Source organism: Rhinopithecus roxellana, chromosome 19, assembly GCF_007565055.1.
Source record: "Rhinopithecus roxellana isolate Shanxi Qingling chromosome 19, ASM756505v1, whole genome shotgun sequence".
NCBI classification, from domain to species: Eukaryota; Metazoa; Chordata; class Mammalia; order Primates; family Cercopithecidae; genus Rhinopithecus; species Rhinopithecus roxellana.
The window spans coordinates 8,190,939-8,211,213 of NC_044567.1; the positions used below are offsets into that span (position 1 = coordinate 8,190,939).

The 20,275-nt window shown below is 40.8% G+C and overlaps 1 protein-coding gene across 6 annotated transcripts in view; it reads right to left on the bottom strand.

Moving 5' to 3' along the window:
* Positions 1-20,275, bottom strand: part of MBTD1 (mbt domain containing 1) — an 83,446-nt gene that overhangs the window by 33,540 nt on the left and 29,631 nt on the right. For 3 of the 6 annotated variants that reach the window (XR_004054882.1, XM_030922593.1, XM_030922591.1), the window contains exons 3-6: positions 13,878-14,079; positions 9,279-9,418; positions 7,883-7,997; positions 6,265-6,347 (exon numbers count right to left, since the gene is read on the bottom strand). Coding sequence is in view for 5 of the 6 variants with exons in the window: in XM_030922593.1 (XP_030778453.1) it covers positions 6,265-6,347; positions 7,883-7,997; positions 9,279-9,418; positions 13,878-14,031 (492 nt within the window). In the remaining variant the exon portion in view is untranslated. The remainder of the gene's footprint in view (positions 1-6,264; positions 6,348-7,882; positions 7,998-9,278; positions 9,419-13,877; positions 14,080-20,275) is intronic. The other 3 variants (XM_030922595.1, XM_010386211.2, XM_030922594.1) reach the window with 3 other exon arrangements.

The following is a 20,275-nucleotide window of genomic DNA, read 5'->3' on the forward strand; positions in this document are numbered from 1 at the left end:
ATACAAAAATTAGCTGAGTGTGGTGGCACGCACCTGTAGTCCCAGCTAGTCAGGAGGCTGAAGCATGAGAATCGCTTGAACCCAGGGGGTGGAGTCTGCAGTGAGCCAAGATGGCGCCATTGCACTCCTGCTAATATTGCACTATCATTGCAATGATAGAGCAGTATTACATCTCAGAAAAAAAAAAGAAAAAAAAATTTTTAAGTTAGGCTTTCTTTAAAACATACGGAAAGACAGGGCCAGGTGTGATAGCTCATGCCTGTAATTCCAGTACTTTGGGAGGCCAAGGTGGGAGGATTGCTTGTACCCAGTAGTTCGCAACTAGCCTGGGCAACATGGTGAAATCCTGTCTTTACCAAAAATAGAAAAAAATTAATACAAAAAATTAGCTGGGCATGGTGGTGTGTGCCTGTAGTCCTAGCTACTTGGGAGGCTGAGGTGGGAGAGTCACGTAAGCCCAAGAAGTCGAGGTTGCAGTGAACTGTAATCGTGCTATTGCACTCTAGCCTGGACGAAGGAATGTGACTGCTTAAAAAAAAAAAAAAAAGACAAGACAGGTAATGTTTATTATGTTAGAGTCCACTGCTTTCCTGCAGAGAATTTATTTCATGGCAACACTCAGACTAGCTAACTGAGATGGAGCATTAACAAGTACCAGAAACTAATTTAAAGTTTTATTTCCATTAGAAGGAAAATCCTGCAATCTAGGATGCTACATTGAAGATTTTAACTTTAGTTAAAATGGAGATGAAGTAATACGATTTTTTTCGAACCTTTAATAGAGTCCTGTGTGTGGGGTCACGACTAGGGAAAAAAAAATGAGTTCACTTGAAAAAGATTTTACTAACAAGCACATACCTGAGAAATAGATAATGAGTTTTATTCTAAACTACTGCTACTGTACATACACAAAAGGGCTTTTCTTTTTCTTTCCTTAAAACCTGAAAGTATACATGATACACACCGCAAAAAAATATGGTAACTTTATCCCTTCAAAAAAGCTGACATACATATAGGTCAGGCACAAGAAAGAGGATTAGAATATGTCACGTAAGTAACAAGAAGGTATCTGTGGAGGCAGAATGAAAAAGTATGTGGCCGGGCACAGTGGCTCATACCTGTAATCCCAGCACTTTGGGAGGCCGAGGAGGGCAGATCACGAGGTCAGGAGTTCGAGACCACCCTGACCAACATGGTGAAACCTCTTCTCTATTAAAAATACAAAAATTAGCCAAGTGTGGTGGCACGGGCCTGTAATCCCAGCTACTTAGGAGGCTGAGGCAGGAGAATCGACTGAACCCGGGAAGCAGAGCTTTCAGTGAGCTGAGATCACACCATTGCACTCCAGCCTGGGTGAAAGAGCGAGACTCCGTCTCAAAAAAAAGAGAAAGTGTGATAAACTCAGCTGAAAAGCTTCTGCATATATGTGTACAAAGGACTTTTTTTTTTTTGGTACAAACTACAACTGTATGAGAGAGAAAACGGGATGATTTCAACATTTCTGATCTAGGTAAAGACAGCATCGGTAAGGTATGAGATTATTAGTTTAGGTACCAAACAGAAGAAATCTGAAGTCTGTAAATACATAACTGAAAAAAGACGACTTCATGTTCATTTATACATTTTGGCCCATGCTATAATACCTAGGGGAAAAAAAAGTTTTACTTGATTTCACATGGCAAACAATGGGAAGTAGAAGTGCTTCAGTTTAAAGTCTTTAAGTAATTAAAAAATAATGAAGGGTGCTTTATTTATTTATTTATTTTTGAGACGGAGTTATGCTCTTATTGCCCAGGCTAGAGTGTAGTGGTGCAAGCTCAGTTCACTGCAACCTCCGCCTTCCGGTTTCAAGCAATTCTCCTGCCTCAGCCTCCAAAGTTGCATGGTGGCGCTCGCCACCACGCCCAGCTAATTTTTTTTTCTATTTTTAGTAGAGATGGGGTTTCACCGTGTTGGTCAGGCTGGTCTCCAACTACTGACCTCGTGATCCACCTGCCCCGGCCTCCCAAAGTGCTAGGATTACAGGCGTGAGCCACCGCGCCTGGCCTGAAGGATGCTTTATTTTTATTTATTTTTTGAGACAGTGTCTCATTCTGTCACCTAGGCTGGAGTGCAGTGGTATGATCATGGCTAACTGAAGCCCTGACCTTCTGGGCTCAAGCAATCCCTCCCCTTCAGCCTCCTGAGTAGCTGGGACTACAGGCATGTGCCACCATGCCCAGCTAATTTTTTTGTAGAAATGAGGTCTCACTATGTTACCCATGCTGGTCTCAAACTCCAGGGCTCAACTGATCCTCCTGCCTTGACCTCCCAAAGTGCTGGGATTACAGGTGTGAGCCATTGCTCTTGGCTACAGTGCTTTAAAGCCAATGTTCTGAATATACATACATCAATTGAAGGCTCTGCTGGGTTAAAGTTAAATTACTAATAGAAAATAATCTGTTAATTTCTTTGATTTATACATTGCACCTAACTGGCATTATTATTTTGGAGATTTTTCCACCATTAGGAGAGATATGGATACTGCTCTTAGGGGGTTAAATAAAACGCACATTAAAAAAAAAAAAAGACTTGCATTATGAAAAATGGGTTAAAGCCCAATGCTGAAAATTATAGTCCAGCTACTCAAAAAAGTAGCAAGAATTCTTCATTTATAAGACATGGACTAGCTGAACCAGATAATTTTAAAGATGCCTTCTAGCTTTGTGACCATATGATTTAGGATTAATTAAAAGTGATATTACCCAATTTAGTGGTTTCCAGCCTCAGGAACTGTCAAGGATGGGGTGTTTAAATGTTAGGAGCCAAGGCTCTGGTAGCAACACCCCATCTCTGCCAGAACAATCAATGCAGTTTCCTCTTATCCTGTGTTCTGAGGTCTAAGATTTTTGTTAGAGAAAAGGGGAATTCTTACCCAAAGTATGGCAAGAAAAAAAAAAAAGGGCAATTATGATATTTAAATAAAAGATCTGAAAAACTAACCCCTAGATACAATAAAAGACATATCAGCCAATCATAATATACAGATTTTTTAGTAATATATATACACACATACATCTATATACACATACACACATATGTATATATGCACATATACACACATACATACTTTTGTAGAGACAGGGTCTTGCTATGTTGACCAGGCTGGCCTCAAATTCCTGGCCTCAAGCCATTTTCCTACCTTGGCCTCCCAAAGTGTTGGGATTACAGGTGTAAGCCATTGTGCCCAGCCTAAGCAGATACACTAAACGACAATTGGGACTTGATTTCCATTGCTGATTATAAAAAAAAAATTGTACGATACTGTTGTAATTGAGTGCGTATAAGACACTATAAATAGTTACAGGAATTATCAAAAAGGATATAGTCCAATGATCTACTCTGTAAAAAGTTCATTCTCAGAAGCTGATAGACCATGGAAAGAATCATATTCTTGAAATTCTATGATTTTAGAACTAATCACAACAATATCTAAGTGCTAGAAAATAGAAAGTATTTATCTGGGATTCTTATTCTAGAAGAGGAGGTTGGGTTAAGTTAAAGAAGCCAGGGCTCTGACAGTGCCCCCATCCCAATTCCTGATGCAATCACGACAGCTCCGTTTCTGTGTTACATGTTACTTGCTGGGTGTTCTTTCGTAAACTATGCTTGAAAAATAATCCCCTAGGAGCAGGAAAGGCTCCCAACTTGTACTCAAGTAGAAGAGAAGGCAGGTGTAGAGTCTGGAACAAAGAGGCCTTCCTGTCTAATAAACCAGTTTCAGAGCAAGTGTCAAGTCTTAGAAGACTTTGATGATACAAGGCAGGATCTTGTACTCTTAGCTCCTGACTATAGGTTTTCCAAAGACAAAGCTAGTAACTCTCCTTAGAGACCCAGAAAACTGTCTCGGAGGGGACAACCAGGAGGAGTCAACTCTAAAGGACAAAGTCAAGTGCAGCATGAGGTGTGGCCCCCTTAACCAAATGGCTTCAAATGAATATGCCAGTTAAGGTAAGAGAGCAAGCTCTTTGTACAAAAACATACCAAGGAATTACTAAGACACATTTTTCCTGTTTGATAAGGAGAAGGCAATAAACAGAGGTAAATGGAACAGGAAGATACTGGATCCACATAATTAAGAAACAGATGCCTCACTTCTGAGTGAGAAAGCAGAGGCTCCACATTCTTATCATTAATCGTGTGGTGAGGTTAGCTGCTCAATTCCCTATGATACAACATTTCAATCTCAAAAAAGGCAGAGTTGAACAAAGTCAATCAAGTTCATTACTACCACAGAGATTTTTCTCATAAATAACTTTCATATAACAGTATAACAATTCAAAGATTTGGACAGAAAATATGCTTCTGGTGTTGAAATGCTATTCTTTTTAATACCCTGACTACTTACAGAAAATAGTTTTATATGGTTTATAATACAAAAATAGATACAGAGAGAGAGAAAGGCCATTCAGAAGGAGACAACGGACAAATGTTCCAGGAATCTGAGATGAAAGAGTTACTGTAACTGAGAACTTTCTGACCTTCAGAAAAGTAATATACCAAGAGAAGAGAGTTAAAGATTTTCTTTTTAAAGATCTCTCTTTAAAACTGCCAGTGCTGTGTATGGAATATTTCTCACAAATATGACACTATTATCAACATTACAGCAAAATAAATTACCTACTTTACACAGAAATAAGATGCCATTTAAGGCAAGATGTCACTGACTAAGGGCTTCATATTGTATTTTTAAGAATGAGAATTAGCAAATTAATATACTTGACTTTGATCAAACTCCTTTACTGGCCATGAATGAGTGAAAATTCACTCAGATTTCTACAACAGGAACCTAAGCTCAGTTTTGTTCACATGCTGTTATCTAAAAATAAAGCCCTAATTTTTTTTTTCTTTTCCTTTTTTTAGACTGAGTCTCGCTCTATTGCCCAGGCTGGAGTGCAGTGGCGCAATCTTGGCTCACTGCAACCTCTGCCTCCTGGGTTCAAGTGATTCTCGTGCCTCAGCCTCTCGAGTAGCTGGGATTACAGGCGCCCACCATCACCCCTGGCTAATTTTTGTATTTTTAGTAGAAACGGGGTTTCGTCATGTTGGCCAGGCTGGTCTTGAACTGCCGACCTCAGGTGATCCGCCCGCTTCAGCCTCCCAAAGTTCTGGGATTACAGGCGTGAGCCACCGTGCCTGGCCTAAAGCCCTAAATTAACAAAATGTTAAGTGCAAACAAAAGTTCATGTATTTTCTAAATTTTCTTTTCTTCTTAAACATGGATAGCAGCAGAAAGGATCTTTAAGTATTAATTAAAGTTGTAGTCAGGTTAAAAAAGTATTGGAGAGAATTAATCAAATCTAAAGGAATAAATCGAAAGGAAAGAACCTGTCATCAGATATATTTTAAACACAATACTAAATTATTTTAAATGCTCTGTAACAATCCACTTGCTGAAAAGAAAACTTTTTAAAGGGTTTCTCATGATATATATACAGCACATATTTCAGCTCACAATACTATGTTACTAATAGTTCCTTGTTTTTGTGACTTAACATTTGGAGACAAAAGAATTAGAAAAAAGATTCTTCCTCTTCTGAATTATCAGGTCAAACTGCAGATTTAAGTAACATACACAATGAATAACCGGTTAGGTCAAATCGTATGACACTGTCAATATGCGTATTTTTGATACACAATACTAGCAATTTCATTTATTTTTTGTAGAAAAGAAGTCTCACTATGTAGCCCAGGATGGTTTTGAACTCCTGGCCTCAAGTGATCCTCCTGCCTCATTCTTCCAAGTTGCTAGGAATACAGTTGAGCCACTGTGCCCGGACAAAGCTAGCAGTTCAACTTAATATGAACATCTGATGAGGCTGGGTGTGGTGGCTCATACTTGTAATCCCAGCATTTTCGGAGGCAAAGGTGGGAGGACTGCTTGATGCCAGGAGTTTGACACCAGCCTGGGCAACATAGCGAGACCATGTCTTTACCAAAAAATTTAAAAAACAAATATATTATAAAAGAAAATTAGTACTTAGAAGACTAGTACTTCTCCCTGTTTAAAATAACTTCAAACTGCAATTTCTTTACAGGAAACTTGTACTTACAAAACTTTATAAGTTCTTTTTAACTATTATTAAATAATAATAAAAGAAGCATTTCAATTACAAGGCATAAAAACAAACACCTTCTAAGGATAAGATGCTTAGGTGTTATTGTACCTTCAGATTTAAACAATGACTAAGTACTTCAAAATAAGGTGAGAAATTCTGTACTCACATGTTTAAAACAGGTAACTGGAGCTGCTATAAAGCTATTGCTATTGATGTAGTTACCCCAGCTGAAACCTTCCATGGAGACTGCTAAAATCAAACAAATTTACATATATTACAATTCTCACATCTTTTATTTATAAGAAGGTTATCACGGTTAAAATGTGTGAAAGGACATAAAATTAATTTATCCCATTTAAAGAACATTTTCTTTAAGTAAAGATCAAATAACTTCTCTAAATAGCATGAGCTTTGGCTTATATCATATTTGCGAACAAACAGGAGTTTCTTTTTTTTTTTTTTGAGACTCTGTCACCCAGGCTGGAGTGCAGTGGCGCAATCTCGGTTCCCTGGAACTTCTGCTTCCCAGGTTCAAGTGATTCTCTCGTCTCAGCCTCCCAAGTAGCTTGGATTACAGGCATGTGCCACCACACCCAGCTAATTTTTGTATTTTTAGTAGAGATGGGGTTTCACCATATTGGGCAGGCTGGTCTTGAACTCGTGACCTCGTGATCCACCTGCCTTGGCCTCCCAAAGTGCTGGGATTACAGGTATGAGCCACCACGCCTGGCCAGGAGTTTCTTAACTGTTCTATACATGACACATGCTCCTGAGGAAGTGAGGTACAAGCTCTTCAGTTAAGCGGAGCAAAGAGAAGTTGACAGAAGTGTACAGAATGACAAACACTGCTGTGGCTGCTTTTGAGTTTTTATTTCCATTCAGTTCTTGCCATGTACCTCAGTGAGATACCTACCCCATATCACTTTTAATTACCTCACTTTCTATTTACTTCTATTTACTCACTCATTGCCTCTTCTATTTACTCACTTGTTGCCCTTCTCACTATTTACTCTCTTATTGCTCTCCTCATTACTCACTTATTGCCGTTCTATTTACTCACTTATTGCCTCACTTTCTATTTACCTCTATTAAAAATCTTCTGGCTGGGCGCTGTGGCTCACACCTGTATTCCTAGCACTTTGAGAGGCTAAGGTGGGTGGATCATTTGAGGTCTGGAGTTCTAGACCAGCCTGGCCAACATGGTGAAACCCCATCTTCACTAAAAATACAAAAATAAGCCGAGTGTGGATGCGTGCACCTGTAGTCTCAGCTACTAGGGAGGTTGAGACATGAGAACTGTTTGAACCCATGAGGCAGAGGTTACAATGAGCCAAGATCATGCCACTGGACTCTAGCCTGGGTGACAGAGCAAGACTCTGTCTCCAAGAAAAAAAAAAACTCTATTAGAAATGGTCCTTTCCTTAATCTCTTCCTCTTACTACTCTTCTTCTCTCAATCCCTTTGAAGCCTGCTGAATGTCCTGTTTCTTTGCCTAATATCTTCACAATTCAGAGAATCAGTACATGAAAAGTAAATAATAAACCAAACAAAAACATTAAGGAGATTGCCAAAAGCACCTGAACTTATGCATGCAACTATAATCTTCTAGAGTAATTTATTGAAATCTAAACAACCATTAGGAAGCTTAGAGCCGTAATGTGCTAACAGGACATAGAAACAGCTTAAACAGAATTCAAAATTACAATTTAATTAATTACAAAATTAATTAAAACTAAACGAATCAATGTCAAATATTTCATCTCGGTCAGATTCACCAATATTACCTGCTTTTGTCTTTGCTTGATTTTGCAAGGTAGCTTGATACTGAGCATATGCGGCTAGCTTAGCAACTAAAGGTTGTTTCTGAAGAACTTTTGCTTTCTTTGTTGGAGGCTTACCCTAAAACAAGAAAAGTTAAGTAAATAGGATTCTTTTTCATCCCCCCACCACCACAATTTAACTGGACTGCATACTACACATTCTGCTTAAGTAAACATTGAGGGTTTAGAAAATTATTAAAGCAGAGGAAACATACAAGAATTTTAACATGAGAATTTTTTTCTGGAGTTCTGCTACAATGTAGTTATCTAATATGGGTAGCAGAGCTGGCATAGACTACAACAGCAATACGCAAATTAATATGTTAATAAAAAATTATACCCCACAAGATGTTAAAATATAGGCTGTGGTGGATACTTGATTCCTTCTTATAGTAGATAGAACCAGTGGTTATTTACTCATGCAGGTTGCCAAGCATTGCTATTTATATGGTAAGAGAGATAATTTAATGTTCAAAGAGCAAGTGACTGAGGTTTATACCTTTAGTGCTAACGCAAAAGATCAATGACAAAATGATCATGGGCCAAATTCACAGTGTGACAAACTGCCATCCATTTGGGTACAGACCACTGCTCAGGATCTTTAGGTACTGTCTATCTGAAATATAGAAATACATCTAAGTGATGTATTTCCTTAATTTGGAGGATTTAAATAACCCTTTCAGTGCTATATAATGATCACAATAATAAATTAAATGATAACACTGTGATCATCCAATAAAAATACTGCAAAAATCAGTTAAGTTAATGCCTTTAAAAAGTTGTTTACATGATACAATAGTAAGAACTTAGTCAAACGGTCAAGTCTCCAGTCATTTTGTAGGCACTGATGTACATTTAAAGCAAGACGATTTTCTTTCCTTATCATGAGCGTTGTCAAAAAGGTTAGTTGGATTAACCAAATACATTTGGTCAAGGTATCAAATGGATTGTACTAAAAAGTACAAAGCGAGGAGATGAGAAAATAAAACCAGAGATTAAATTATTTCCCCCCAAATGATGAAAGATTCTACCTTGATGTTAACACAAAAGGAAACAAAGGGAAACAAGAAAATGTCTTCGATTTCTGTATATAAAAAACTGTTTATACTTATTTGGAAAAACGATATTTTAATTAACTTATGCAAATAATCATTTATTTTGAATAGTATGTCTTATCCATTTAAAACAGTTTTCCAATTTTATAGGGTGAACAAAGTTTGGGGCTCACATGTTTCCTCAAGATGTGGGTATAAAACAGTAACTGAGTGGGCAGAGGTAAAGTGCAGCGAATCACAGTCAAATGACAGATAAATGGCAAAAGCCATAGAAATAACAGATGTAAGTAAGAAGGTTTCTGTACCGTTACCTGAAGTCTGGCCAAAATGCTTGCCTTCTTGGAGTTTGACGAGTAACTTCTTGAACATGAAACGCTACAGAAACGCTTTGTTTTAGAGTAAAAAGCATCTCGGACGCCAACCATCCCACACATCTCACAGGTAGCTAATTAACAAAATAAAAACACTGGCATTATGATGATATAATAAAAGCAATCTTCATCTAGCAGTTTAAATAATTTATCCTGCCATCTGAAAGTTTTAATTTAAAAATTTGCCTTGAACATTTCTTCTATCTCCTATACAAATGATAAAGAAGCCTGCACAGAGAAGTCAAGAGAGAACACTGGTATTGTGCCATGGTGATGGGTTCTAGAAGGTCTGATAGTAGCTTGAGGTCTGAAAGGCTTTGCAAAGCGTCAACAGAAACAAGGCAGATACGCTGGATTCAACCGATATTTCCTTAGTGCTTACCATGTATCAGGCATTTTCATATACAACAAATTCCAGCTTTTGAAATGATTACACATCAAAGATGAAAAGTGCCACACAATTAAGGATTAATAACAAAGTATAACAGAGGCCTTTAAAATACTGCAAAGGTTGAAACTTAAAAAGAGGTTAATACTTGGAAAAATGCTAAGAGCTGTATGAGGATTCCTTCAAGTTATGTTTGGGGGACAAGAAAAAAGGAATGGGTTCAAAGTTTGAGGTAGAGGCCAGGTGCAGTGACTCATGCCGGTAATCCCAGAACTTTGGGAGGCAGAGGCAGGATAACTGGCTCAAGGCCAGGAGTATGGGACCACCTGGGCAAGAGAGCAAGATCTCGTCTCTTCAAAAAATAAAAATAAAAAAGAGCCGGGCATGGTGGCACACACCTGTAGTCTCAGCTATTCAGGAGGCTGAGGCAGGAGGATTGCTTAAGTCCAGGAGTTCAGGGTTAAAGTGAGCTATGATCGCACCACTGCACTCTAGCCTGGACAACAGAAGGAGATCCTGAGTTAAAAAAAAAAAAACAGAAAAACAAAAACAAGTTTGACGTAGGTGCTCTATTATTAACCAGTGATAGTGGGACAGTAGAACTCTTGGCTACTTACTATTGCATAATAGACAATAATCTGAAACGTAGAATTAGAACAAGGTTCACAAGAATTGAAGTTTAAAAAAGAGAAACAAAAAGTAACGTAGCACATAACTGCCTTAGTGAGTTAAAGCCTCCACCCAAACAGGTAAACTGGAGAGGCCTGTAGTTTAACTGGTACAGTTGGCTCTGTGCTTCCATGGGTTCTGTATCTGTGGATTCAACTAAAAGTGGACTGAAAATATTTCAGGAAAAAAAAATTGCATCTGTACTGAACATACACAGACCGTTTTTCTTCTTATTGTTCTCTGAATAGTATAGTATTAACAATTATTTGCATGGCATTTACACTATATTAGCTATAAGTAATCTAGACATGATTTAAAGTATATGGACGGATGTGCATAAGTTATATGTAAATACCACACCATTTTATATAAGGAACTTGAGCATTTGTGATTTTTGGTATCTGAGGGAAGTCTTGGAACCAATCCCCCATGGATAACGGGGACAACTGTACTTACTTACAAATCTTTTTTTTTTTTTTTTGAGACGGAGTCTCGCTCTGTCGCCCAGGCTGGAGTGCAGTGGCCGGATCTCAGCTCACTGCAAGCTCCGCCTCCCGGGTTCACGCCACTCTCCTGCCTCAGCCTCCCGAGTAGCTGGGACTACAGGCACCCGCCACCTCGCCCGGCTAATTTTTTGTATTTTTGAGTAGAGACGGGGTTTCATCATGTTAGCCAGGATGGTCTCGATCTCCTGACCTCGTGATCCGCCCATCTCGGCCTCCCAAAGTGCTGGGATTACAGGCTTGAGCCGCTGCGCCCGGCCTACTTACTTACAAATCTATGAGAAATCATGGAAAAAAGACAAAAGTGACAGAAGATTGCAGGTGAACAAAGGGTATCTACTGGGAGAAAAAACTAAATGGTTTTCTGTTGCAAAAATTCTAGAACAGATTGTTAAAGAATGTTCTGAACACCTAGATGGAAAAGTTGTGATACCAAGGAAACAGCGAATCTTTGCCAGAAATTATACATGTCAAACTAGAATTCTCACAAGTAGGATGCAAGTTCCATCAGGACACAACATTTATTCTGTGCTGTTCATCTGCATATCTCCGGTATTTAAAACAGACGCTAGCACACACAAAGCTTCAATAAACGCTATTTCCTTTTATGATAGGATTATTAGGCTGGTATGTTATAATCAAACCACGGCAAGAATATACACTAACAGGAGCTAACACATTTGATAAAATCTCATGTAGCTCTGACAACAGGACTGAGAAATTTCAGCTGGAGTAGAGGACACCCAGGTAGGGTTTTTTTTTTTTTTTTTTTTTTTTTTAGATAGAGTCTCGCTCTGTCGCCCAGGCTGAAGTGCAGTGGTGCAATCTCAGCTCACTGCAAGCTCCGCCTCCCAGGTACAAGCAATTCTCCTGTCTCAGCCTTCCGAGTAGCTGGGACTACAGGCACATGCCACCATGCCTGGCCAATTTTTTGTATTTTTAGTAGAGATGGGGCTTCACCGTGTTAGCCAGGATGGTCTCGATCTCCTGACCTCGTGATCTGCCTGCCTCGGCCTCCTGAAGTGCCAGGATTACAGGCATGAGTCACCGCACCTGGCCATGCTATTCAACTTTTTAACCAAAAGACTAGAATAGGACCAACAGGGCAGAATTATCAAAACTGTAAATGATATAAAACTGAAGATTAGATGACACAGCATTCAATATTAGATGACAGAATTAGCAATCAAAAATTTCTAAGACCGGGCAGTGTGCAGGGGCTCACACCTGTAATCCCAGCACTTTGGGAGGCTGAGGCAGATGGATCGCTTGAGTTCAGGAGTGAGACCAGCCTGGGCAATATGGTGAAAATTGCCCGTCTCTGAAAAATACAAAAGTTAGCCAGGTGTGGTAGTATGTGCCTATAGTACTGGAGAGGGTGAGGTGAGAGGATCACCTGAGCTCAGAAGGCAGAGATTGCAGTGAGCCGAGATCTTGCTGCTGTATTCCAGCCTGGGTAATAGAGCAAGACTGTCTCAAAAAAAAAAAAAAAAAAAAGGCAAAAAAAAGCTTGGATGTGGTGGCTCACCCCTGTAATCCCAGCACTTTGAGAGGCCAAGGCAGGCGGATCGCTTAAAGTCAGGAATTTGAGACCAGCCTGGCCAATATGGTGAAACCCTATCTTTACTAAAAATATGAAAATATGCCAGGCATGGTGGCGCAGGCCTGTAGTCCCAGCTACTTGGGAAGCTGAGGCAGAACTGCTTGAACCCGGGAGGCGGAGGCTACAGTGAGCCGAGATTGCACCACTGCACTCCAGCTTGGGCAACAGAGTGAGACTGTCACAACAACAACAACAACAACAACAACAACAACAACAACAACAAAAATTTCTAAGACTGAAAGTTAGTAAGAAAAACGTTATATTGAGAGATCCAAAGTCCTACATCTTGGGTTTAAAAAGTTAACTGCAAGAAGACTGGTTTAAAGTGGGTTAGTTTATGTGGTAAAGGTCAAAGGACATCAGTTATTTACAAGTTCATTATCATTTTCAAGAAAGCTAAAGCAATTTTGGTGGCATGAATGGAAACAGTGTCTTGAAAAGGGGAGATAAAGGTTGAACTATCTTCTGGTCTCACACAGGGTGACCATTTGTTTCATTCCCACATTTCCAGGATGTGGGACTTTCAATGGTAAAATCAGGACAGTTCCAGGCAAATCAGGATGACTTGTTACCCTACTACCACACAATCTGAGGTAGTATCCCCAGAACAGAGCGACCAGGATATCCAATAATTAAATCACTGGGATACACCAGGAGAGAAATGGTTGAAGTAACTATGGCTCCTTGGTATGCCTTAGAGATAAACTAGAATGAAGGGTTCCATTGTGGAGAAAACAGATGTCATTAGAGCAAGGATTAGAATTACGCTGTGTAGCTTTAAAAAGCAAAACTTTCCAGACTCCCAGAAGCAAAGTTAAAAAGGCAAAACTAAGACCAAAAGATAAAAGTCGGAGGAAGGAAATTTTCATTGAATAAAGAGACTATTCTAGTAATTTGAGATACTAAGAAATGAAACTGCTTCCTTTTTCATTTTCAAGCCAGACTTTAGGCAGAAAGAAATTCCTTACTGTGTCAGGGAATACCCAATCACCAGTTATGTTAAAACAGAAATTATAAGCAATTAACAGAGGAGGGAGCCCAAACTTGAATGTCTCTTTCAACTGTATAAGCCTATGATCCTATGCACTTGCACTTTCAGTTACAGAGGCATTTCTCATCTAACTACTAAATTTATGTCCACATGAAGTTTCTCACTGGCCTTTTGTTTTTTATTTTATTTGCTTTCCACCGGGAGGTAGGCAAAATAAAGAGTTAAACACCAACTCAGTGATCTTATCTCGAACTATAAATGTCAGCTCTTCAAACTGTCCCTTAACAATTCTAAGGAAGGGGAAATGACAGAAGAAACCAAATAAAAACACACCCTTAAACATAAAGCTGTAGAACAGGTGAAGGTTATAAATACTCACCCATGCCAGATTTACCATCTGGGTATGTGTAGACTTGCCCATTGTTTTTGATAATCGGGAGATTAGAAGGTAAAGGTGCGACTTCTTCCTCACTCTCTTCAGAGCTGGAGCTGCTGCTTGTGTCCTCACTGCAGCTATCATAACCGTCAAACATCCCGAAAGAATCTCTTCTTTTCCTTTCCGATCGTGAAGAATGTTCAGTCTTTGAAGTAGAGAAACCAGTGACACATGACACAGCACTCATATACACCCCCTAAAAGACCCTAGCACAAATTCTGGTAAATGAGATTTGATAAATGAAAACGTAGCCCTGAGAAATAACCACTTTCTTCTTCTTTTTTTTAATGTTCTGAGACAGAGTCTCACTCTGTCACCCAGGCTGGAGTGCACTGGCACAATCTTGGGTCACTGTAACCTCAACCTCCCGCACTCAGATGATCCTCGCACCTTTGCCTCCTGAGTAGCTGGGACTACAGGCAAGTGCCACCATGCCAGAAACATTTTTGTGTTTTTTTGTAGAGATGGGGTTTTGCCATGTTGCCCAGGCTGGTCTTTAATGCTTCATCTCAAACAATCTGCCCACCCCAGCCTCCTAAATGCTTGGATTATGGATGTGAGCCACCTCTCCCGCCTCAAGGGATGTCCTGCCTCTGCATCCCAAAGCACTGGGATGACAGGTGTGAGCCACTGTGCCTCGCCCAGATTTCTTTTTAATTATGGGATAAGCATGGTGGCTGATGCCTATAATCCCAGCACTTTTTTTTTTGAGACTGGGTCTCACTCTGTTGCCCAGGCGGGAGCGCAGTGGTGCAATCTCGGCTCACTGCAACCTCTGCCTCCTGGGTTCAAGTGATTCTCCTGCCTCAGCCTCCCAAGTAGCTGTGATTACAGGTGCATGCCACCACACCCAGCTAATTTTTGTATTTTTAGTAGAGACAGGGTTTTGCCATGTTGGCCAGGCTGTTCTCAAACTCCTGAACTCAGGTGATCCACCTACCTCAGCCTCCCAAAGTGCTGGGATTACAAGCGTAAGCCACCGTGCCCAGCCTAATCCTAGCACTGTGGGAGGATAGCTTGAGATCAGGAGTTTGAGACCAGCCTGGGCAACATGGTGAGACTCCCTATCTACGAAGAAGAAAAAAAAAAAATCATACAAAAATAATTGTGGGCCAGGCGTGGTGGCTCACTCTTGTAATCCCAGCACTTTGGGCGGCCGAGGTGGTCAGAGGAGTTTGAGACCAGCCTAGGCAACATGGCGAAACCCTGACTCTACAAAAAATACAAAAATTAGCTGGGTGTGGTGGCACATTATCTATGGTCCTAGCTATGTGGGAGGATCACTTGAGCCTGGGAGGTGGAGGCTGCAGTGAGTTGAGATCATGTCACTGCACTCCGGCCTGCATGACAGAGAGAGACCATGTCTCAAAAATAAAATAAAATAAAATAAAATAAAATAAAATAAAAATTGTGGTGAAATATACATAACAAACATGATTTTTAAATTTGCGTTTCATCTCTAAAACTAAACTTCTAGACCAATTTGGAGTATCCAGAAAATACAGATACTTTTTTCTTTTTTTTTTTTTTGATGACAGAGTCTCGCTCTGTCACCCAGGCTGGAGTGCAGTGGTATGATCTCAGCTCACTGCAATCTCCATCTCCCAGGCTCGTGTGATTCTTGTGCCTCAGCCTCCCGAGTAGCTGGGACTACAGGTGTGTGTGCCAACATGCCCAGCTAATATTTGTACTTTTAGTAGAGATGGGGTTTTGCTATGTTGGCGTGGATGGTTTTGAACTTCTGGCCTCAAGTGATCGCCTGCCTCGGCTTCCCAAAGTGCTGGGATTACAGGTGTGAGGCACTGCGCCCAGTCAACATACAGACATTTTTAAAAATTGCTTTGGGCTGGGCGCAGTGGCTCATGCCTGTAATCCCAGCACTTTGGGAGGCCGAGGTGGGTGGATCACGAGGTCAGGAGATCGAGACCATCCTGGCTAACACGATGAAACCCTGTCTCTACTAAAAATATAAAAAATTAGCCAGGCGTGGTGGCAGGCGCCTGTAGTCCCAGCTACTGGGGAGGCTGAGGCAGGAGAATGGTGTGAACCTGGGAGGCGGAGCTTGCAGTGAGCAGAGACTGCGCCAATGCACTCCAGCCTGGGCGACAGAGTGAGACTCCGTCTCAAAAAAAAAAAAAAAATCGCTTTGCTGGCTGAGCACGGTGGCTCACATCTGTAATCCTAGTACTTTGAGAGGTCGAGGCTGGTGGATTGCTTGAGCCCAGAAGTTCAAGACTAGCCTGAGCAATATGGCAAAACTCCATCTCTACAAAAAACACAAAAATTAGCCGGGTGTGGTGGCTTGCACCTGTGATCCCAGCTACTTGGGAGGCTGAAGTAGGAGGATAGCTTGACCTTAGAAGGCCGAGGCTGCAGTGAGCCATGATGGTGCGTCTGCACTTCAGCCTGGGCGACTGAGTGAGACCCTGTCTCAAACCCAAAACCAAGAACCACTTTGCTGGATACTTTATCATGTTGGAAGAGGAAAGAAAAAAAAAAAAAATCACTGTTAAGAGCTCTGGAGGGTCTAATAGAAAATTTTGCCTTTCAGCTAGGCGCGGTGGCTCACGCCTATAATCCCAGTACTTTGGGAGGCTGAGGCAGGGAGATTGCCTGAGGTCAGGAGTTTGAGACCAGCCTAGCCCACATGGGGAAATCCCGTCTCTACTAAAAAAAATTAAAAAATTAGCTGGGCATGGTGATGCATGCCTGTAGTCCCAGCTCCTTGGGAGGCTGAGGCACGAGAATCACTTGAACCCAGGAGGCAGAGGTTGCAGTGAGCCGAGATTGCGCCACTGCACTCCAGCCTGGGTGACAGAGCAAGATTCCGTCTCAAAAAAAAAAAAAAAAAAAGAAAGAAAATTTTACCTTTTACAATTTTAAGATCGCAAATAATTCAAAAATTGCAGGAGATAATATTTCTACATATATATCCTTATTCAGTTTTTTAAAAAACATAAACAATGGTTTAAAACCCAATCCAATTTTCTCAAGTTAAACAGTATTTCCTCAGAAAACCGAATACCACATGTTCTCACTTATAAAAGTGGGAGACAATGATGAGACCAAATGGACACACAGAGGGGAACAGCAGACACTGGGGCCTATTGCAGGGTGGGAGGAGGCAGCGGGCCAGGAAAAATAACGAATGGGTACCAGGCTACTAGGCTTAGTATCTAGGTGATGAAATAATCTGTTGGACAAACCCCCTTGACACACATTTATCTACGTAGCAAACCTGCACATGTACCCATGAACTTAAAATAAAACTTTTTAAAAAATTTCCTTTTCAAAGAAAAATACAAAGAAGTTATACCGTTAGTGAATGCCAGTCTTATGTCTCCTCCAAGATGTTGCCTCATTCAAACCACAAAAAACAAAAAAACAAAGAAAAAACTAATACTGCTACTCTAACCATTCCCAAAATAAATTCCAAAACTACAGGCTTTGTGGGAAGTGAAAAGAAAATAGGAAACAATAAAAAGGACAAAAAATATGGCAGGCTGGGCATGGTGGGTCACGCCTGTAATCCCAGCACTTCGGGAGGCTGAGGTCAGGAGTTTGAGACCAGCCTGGCCAATATGCTGAAACCCCACCTCTACTGAAAATACAAAAAAAATTAGCTGTGCCTGGTGGTAGGCGCCCGTAATCCCAGTTACTCGGGAGGCTGAGACAGGCACAATTGCTTGAATCCAGGAGGCAGAGGCTGCAGTGAGCTGAGATGGCGCCACTGTACTCCAGCCTGGGTGACAGATTAAGAGTCCTTCTCGGGAGGGGGTGGTGGGGAAGAAACAAAGATTGGAAAGGTATCTCAAATTCAAAATAAAAACAGGCGACGGGCCACTGGCTGAGGCCCAGCTCATGTCCCTAAACCTAAAAAACAAACAAACAACAGCAGAGAAAAAAACAAAAAAAAAACAAGAAAAAGACAAAACAAACAGGCCAGGTGTAGTGTCTCATGCCTGTAATCCCAGCACTCTGGGAGGCTGAGACTGGAGGACTGCCTGAGCCCAGGAGTTCAAGACCAGGCTGGGCAACACACGGAGACCCTATCTCTACCAAACAAACAAACAAACTCAAATCACGACAAAACATTAAGTGAGTTATAACTAGAGAGATGAAAACTATCAACTCAAGAATATTTGAGATTTGGCACCTATTCTTTTTCTTTTGCCATACAGAAATAGTTTTTTTATCCTCTGGCACTACACTTTAAGCTAACATTTTTTTCCTGGCTAGTTTACCTTCTTTTTGGTATTAAATGACCAGAAAACAAAGCTAGTATTACATGACCAATAACAAGGCTGAAATCTGTTGTCCAAAGTTGGACAAGATAAAACCATTGACATGTGTCTCTCAGTTTTAAGGAATAAACTGAGACTGTCATTGTCAGGTATTTAACATTTGCATTGAGACAGGAAACTAATTTTCAGTTCTATCAGCTGTAACTATGAAAGCTACGAAAACTGATTTCTTAGTTCACACAATGGAAATATTACATTACCAAAGAAGTTCCCCTGGGAGGTTATATACATATTCTAATAATGTTGCCACAGCCCAGCTGTTTTTAGTATACTTTTTTTTTTGAGACGGAGTCTCACTCTGTTGCCCAGGCTGGAGTGCAGTGGTGCCATCTCAGCTCACTGTAACCTCCGCCTCCCGGGTTTATGCCATTCTCCTGCTTCAGCCTCCCAAGTAGCTGGGATTACAGGTGCCCACCACCACGCCCGGCTAATTTTTTGTATTTTTAGTAGAGATGGGGTTTCACTGTGTTAACCAGGATAGTCTCGATCTCCTAACCTCATGATCCACCCACCTCGGCCTCCCAAAGTGCTGGGATTACAGGTGTGAGCCGCCACAACCAGCCAGTATACTTCTTTTAGTACTCCCTTTTAGATACAACTTTAAAAACAAAAACCTATCGTTTGTGGTCACTTCAGAATTACTCCTCCTGTTCCCCGCATCAGTCTTCCCTAGCTTGGTCATCTACCTGATTCAGCAGATTTGGTTCCGAGTAACTTTTCAGTATTTCTATAAATCAAAGGTATCGTCAAAGAATCAAGATTTGCTATAATCAGGAGATCTAAAAGAAAAAATGAGACCTTGAAGGCAATACAAAAGAAAAGTTCTAACAGCACTTTGAACTGACAGTGCGGAAGGGAATGGGACAACCACATTTAGATATAATGTGGTGTTATGAACACAGAATTCTGACAAACATGGGTTCAGACTCAACTTTGACACTTGCTAGCTGTGAACTTCTGCAAGTTAGGGGTTTCTTCTCTTACTCATTTGACATCTATTTATCAAGTATTTGTGAGTCTCATCGTAACCAAGGCTAAAGACAGAAGAGCATACAAAGCAGACAAGATCTATGGTTTACAGGAAGACTAAGCTACTCGTAGGAGGAAACCAAGCAAGGCTGTGTGAGTGTAGAGTCACTCAAGTAGGGGCGATTAGCTGAGATTCAGCAGTGAGGAACAACCTCAGTGAGGTAAGACCATGAGGACAAAAAGGCAGCCACTTAAACATCTGATGCTGGCATATTCTAGGCAAAGGAAAGTGCAAGACAAGGACTTTCGAGCTAGAATAAACTTAGCACACTCGGAGGCCAGTGTGGCTGGCACCCAGTGTGAAACGTATGACAGATGAGGTCAGAAGAGGATGTAGTGGCCAGATTATGAGGGCCCTTGTAGGCCAGGGTAAGAAATTGATTTTTTTTTTCCTGGCGGCAATGAGAAGACATTACGAACTATTTATCACAGTGCCTGCTCTACACATTTAACAAACACTGGCTAGATTCTAAGTTCTAATAGAGTCGTACAGCTCACCTCCATTTGACCTTTTATACTCATAGTTTTCTTTCTTGTTTTTTTTGAGATAGAGTCTTGCTCTGCTGCCCAGGTTGGAGTGCAGTGGCACGATCTTGGCTCACCGTAACCTCCGCCACCTGAGTTCAAGTGTCAGCCTCTGGAGTAGCTGGGACTACAGGTGCCTGCCACCACACCCGGCTAATTTTTGTATTTTTAGTAGAGATGGGGTTTCGCCATGTTGGTCAGGCTGGTCTCAAACTCCTGACCTTGTGATCCGCCCGCCTTGCCCTCCCAAAGTGCTGGGATTACAGGTGTGAGCCACTGTGCCCGCCAGACCTTTTATATGCATAGTTTTTATACAGGCTTGTCTACTATTAATATATAGCCAGCTTGGTTAGCAGCTAATGTAAGATTATTGACTTAAATCCCAACCCAGAATATCTTATTCTGACTCTATTTTCAAGGAATATAGCCTTAAAATTTCAGAAGGTCAATGATTATAGATATTTTGTTTTCAATAGTTACAGG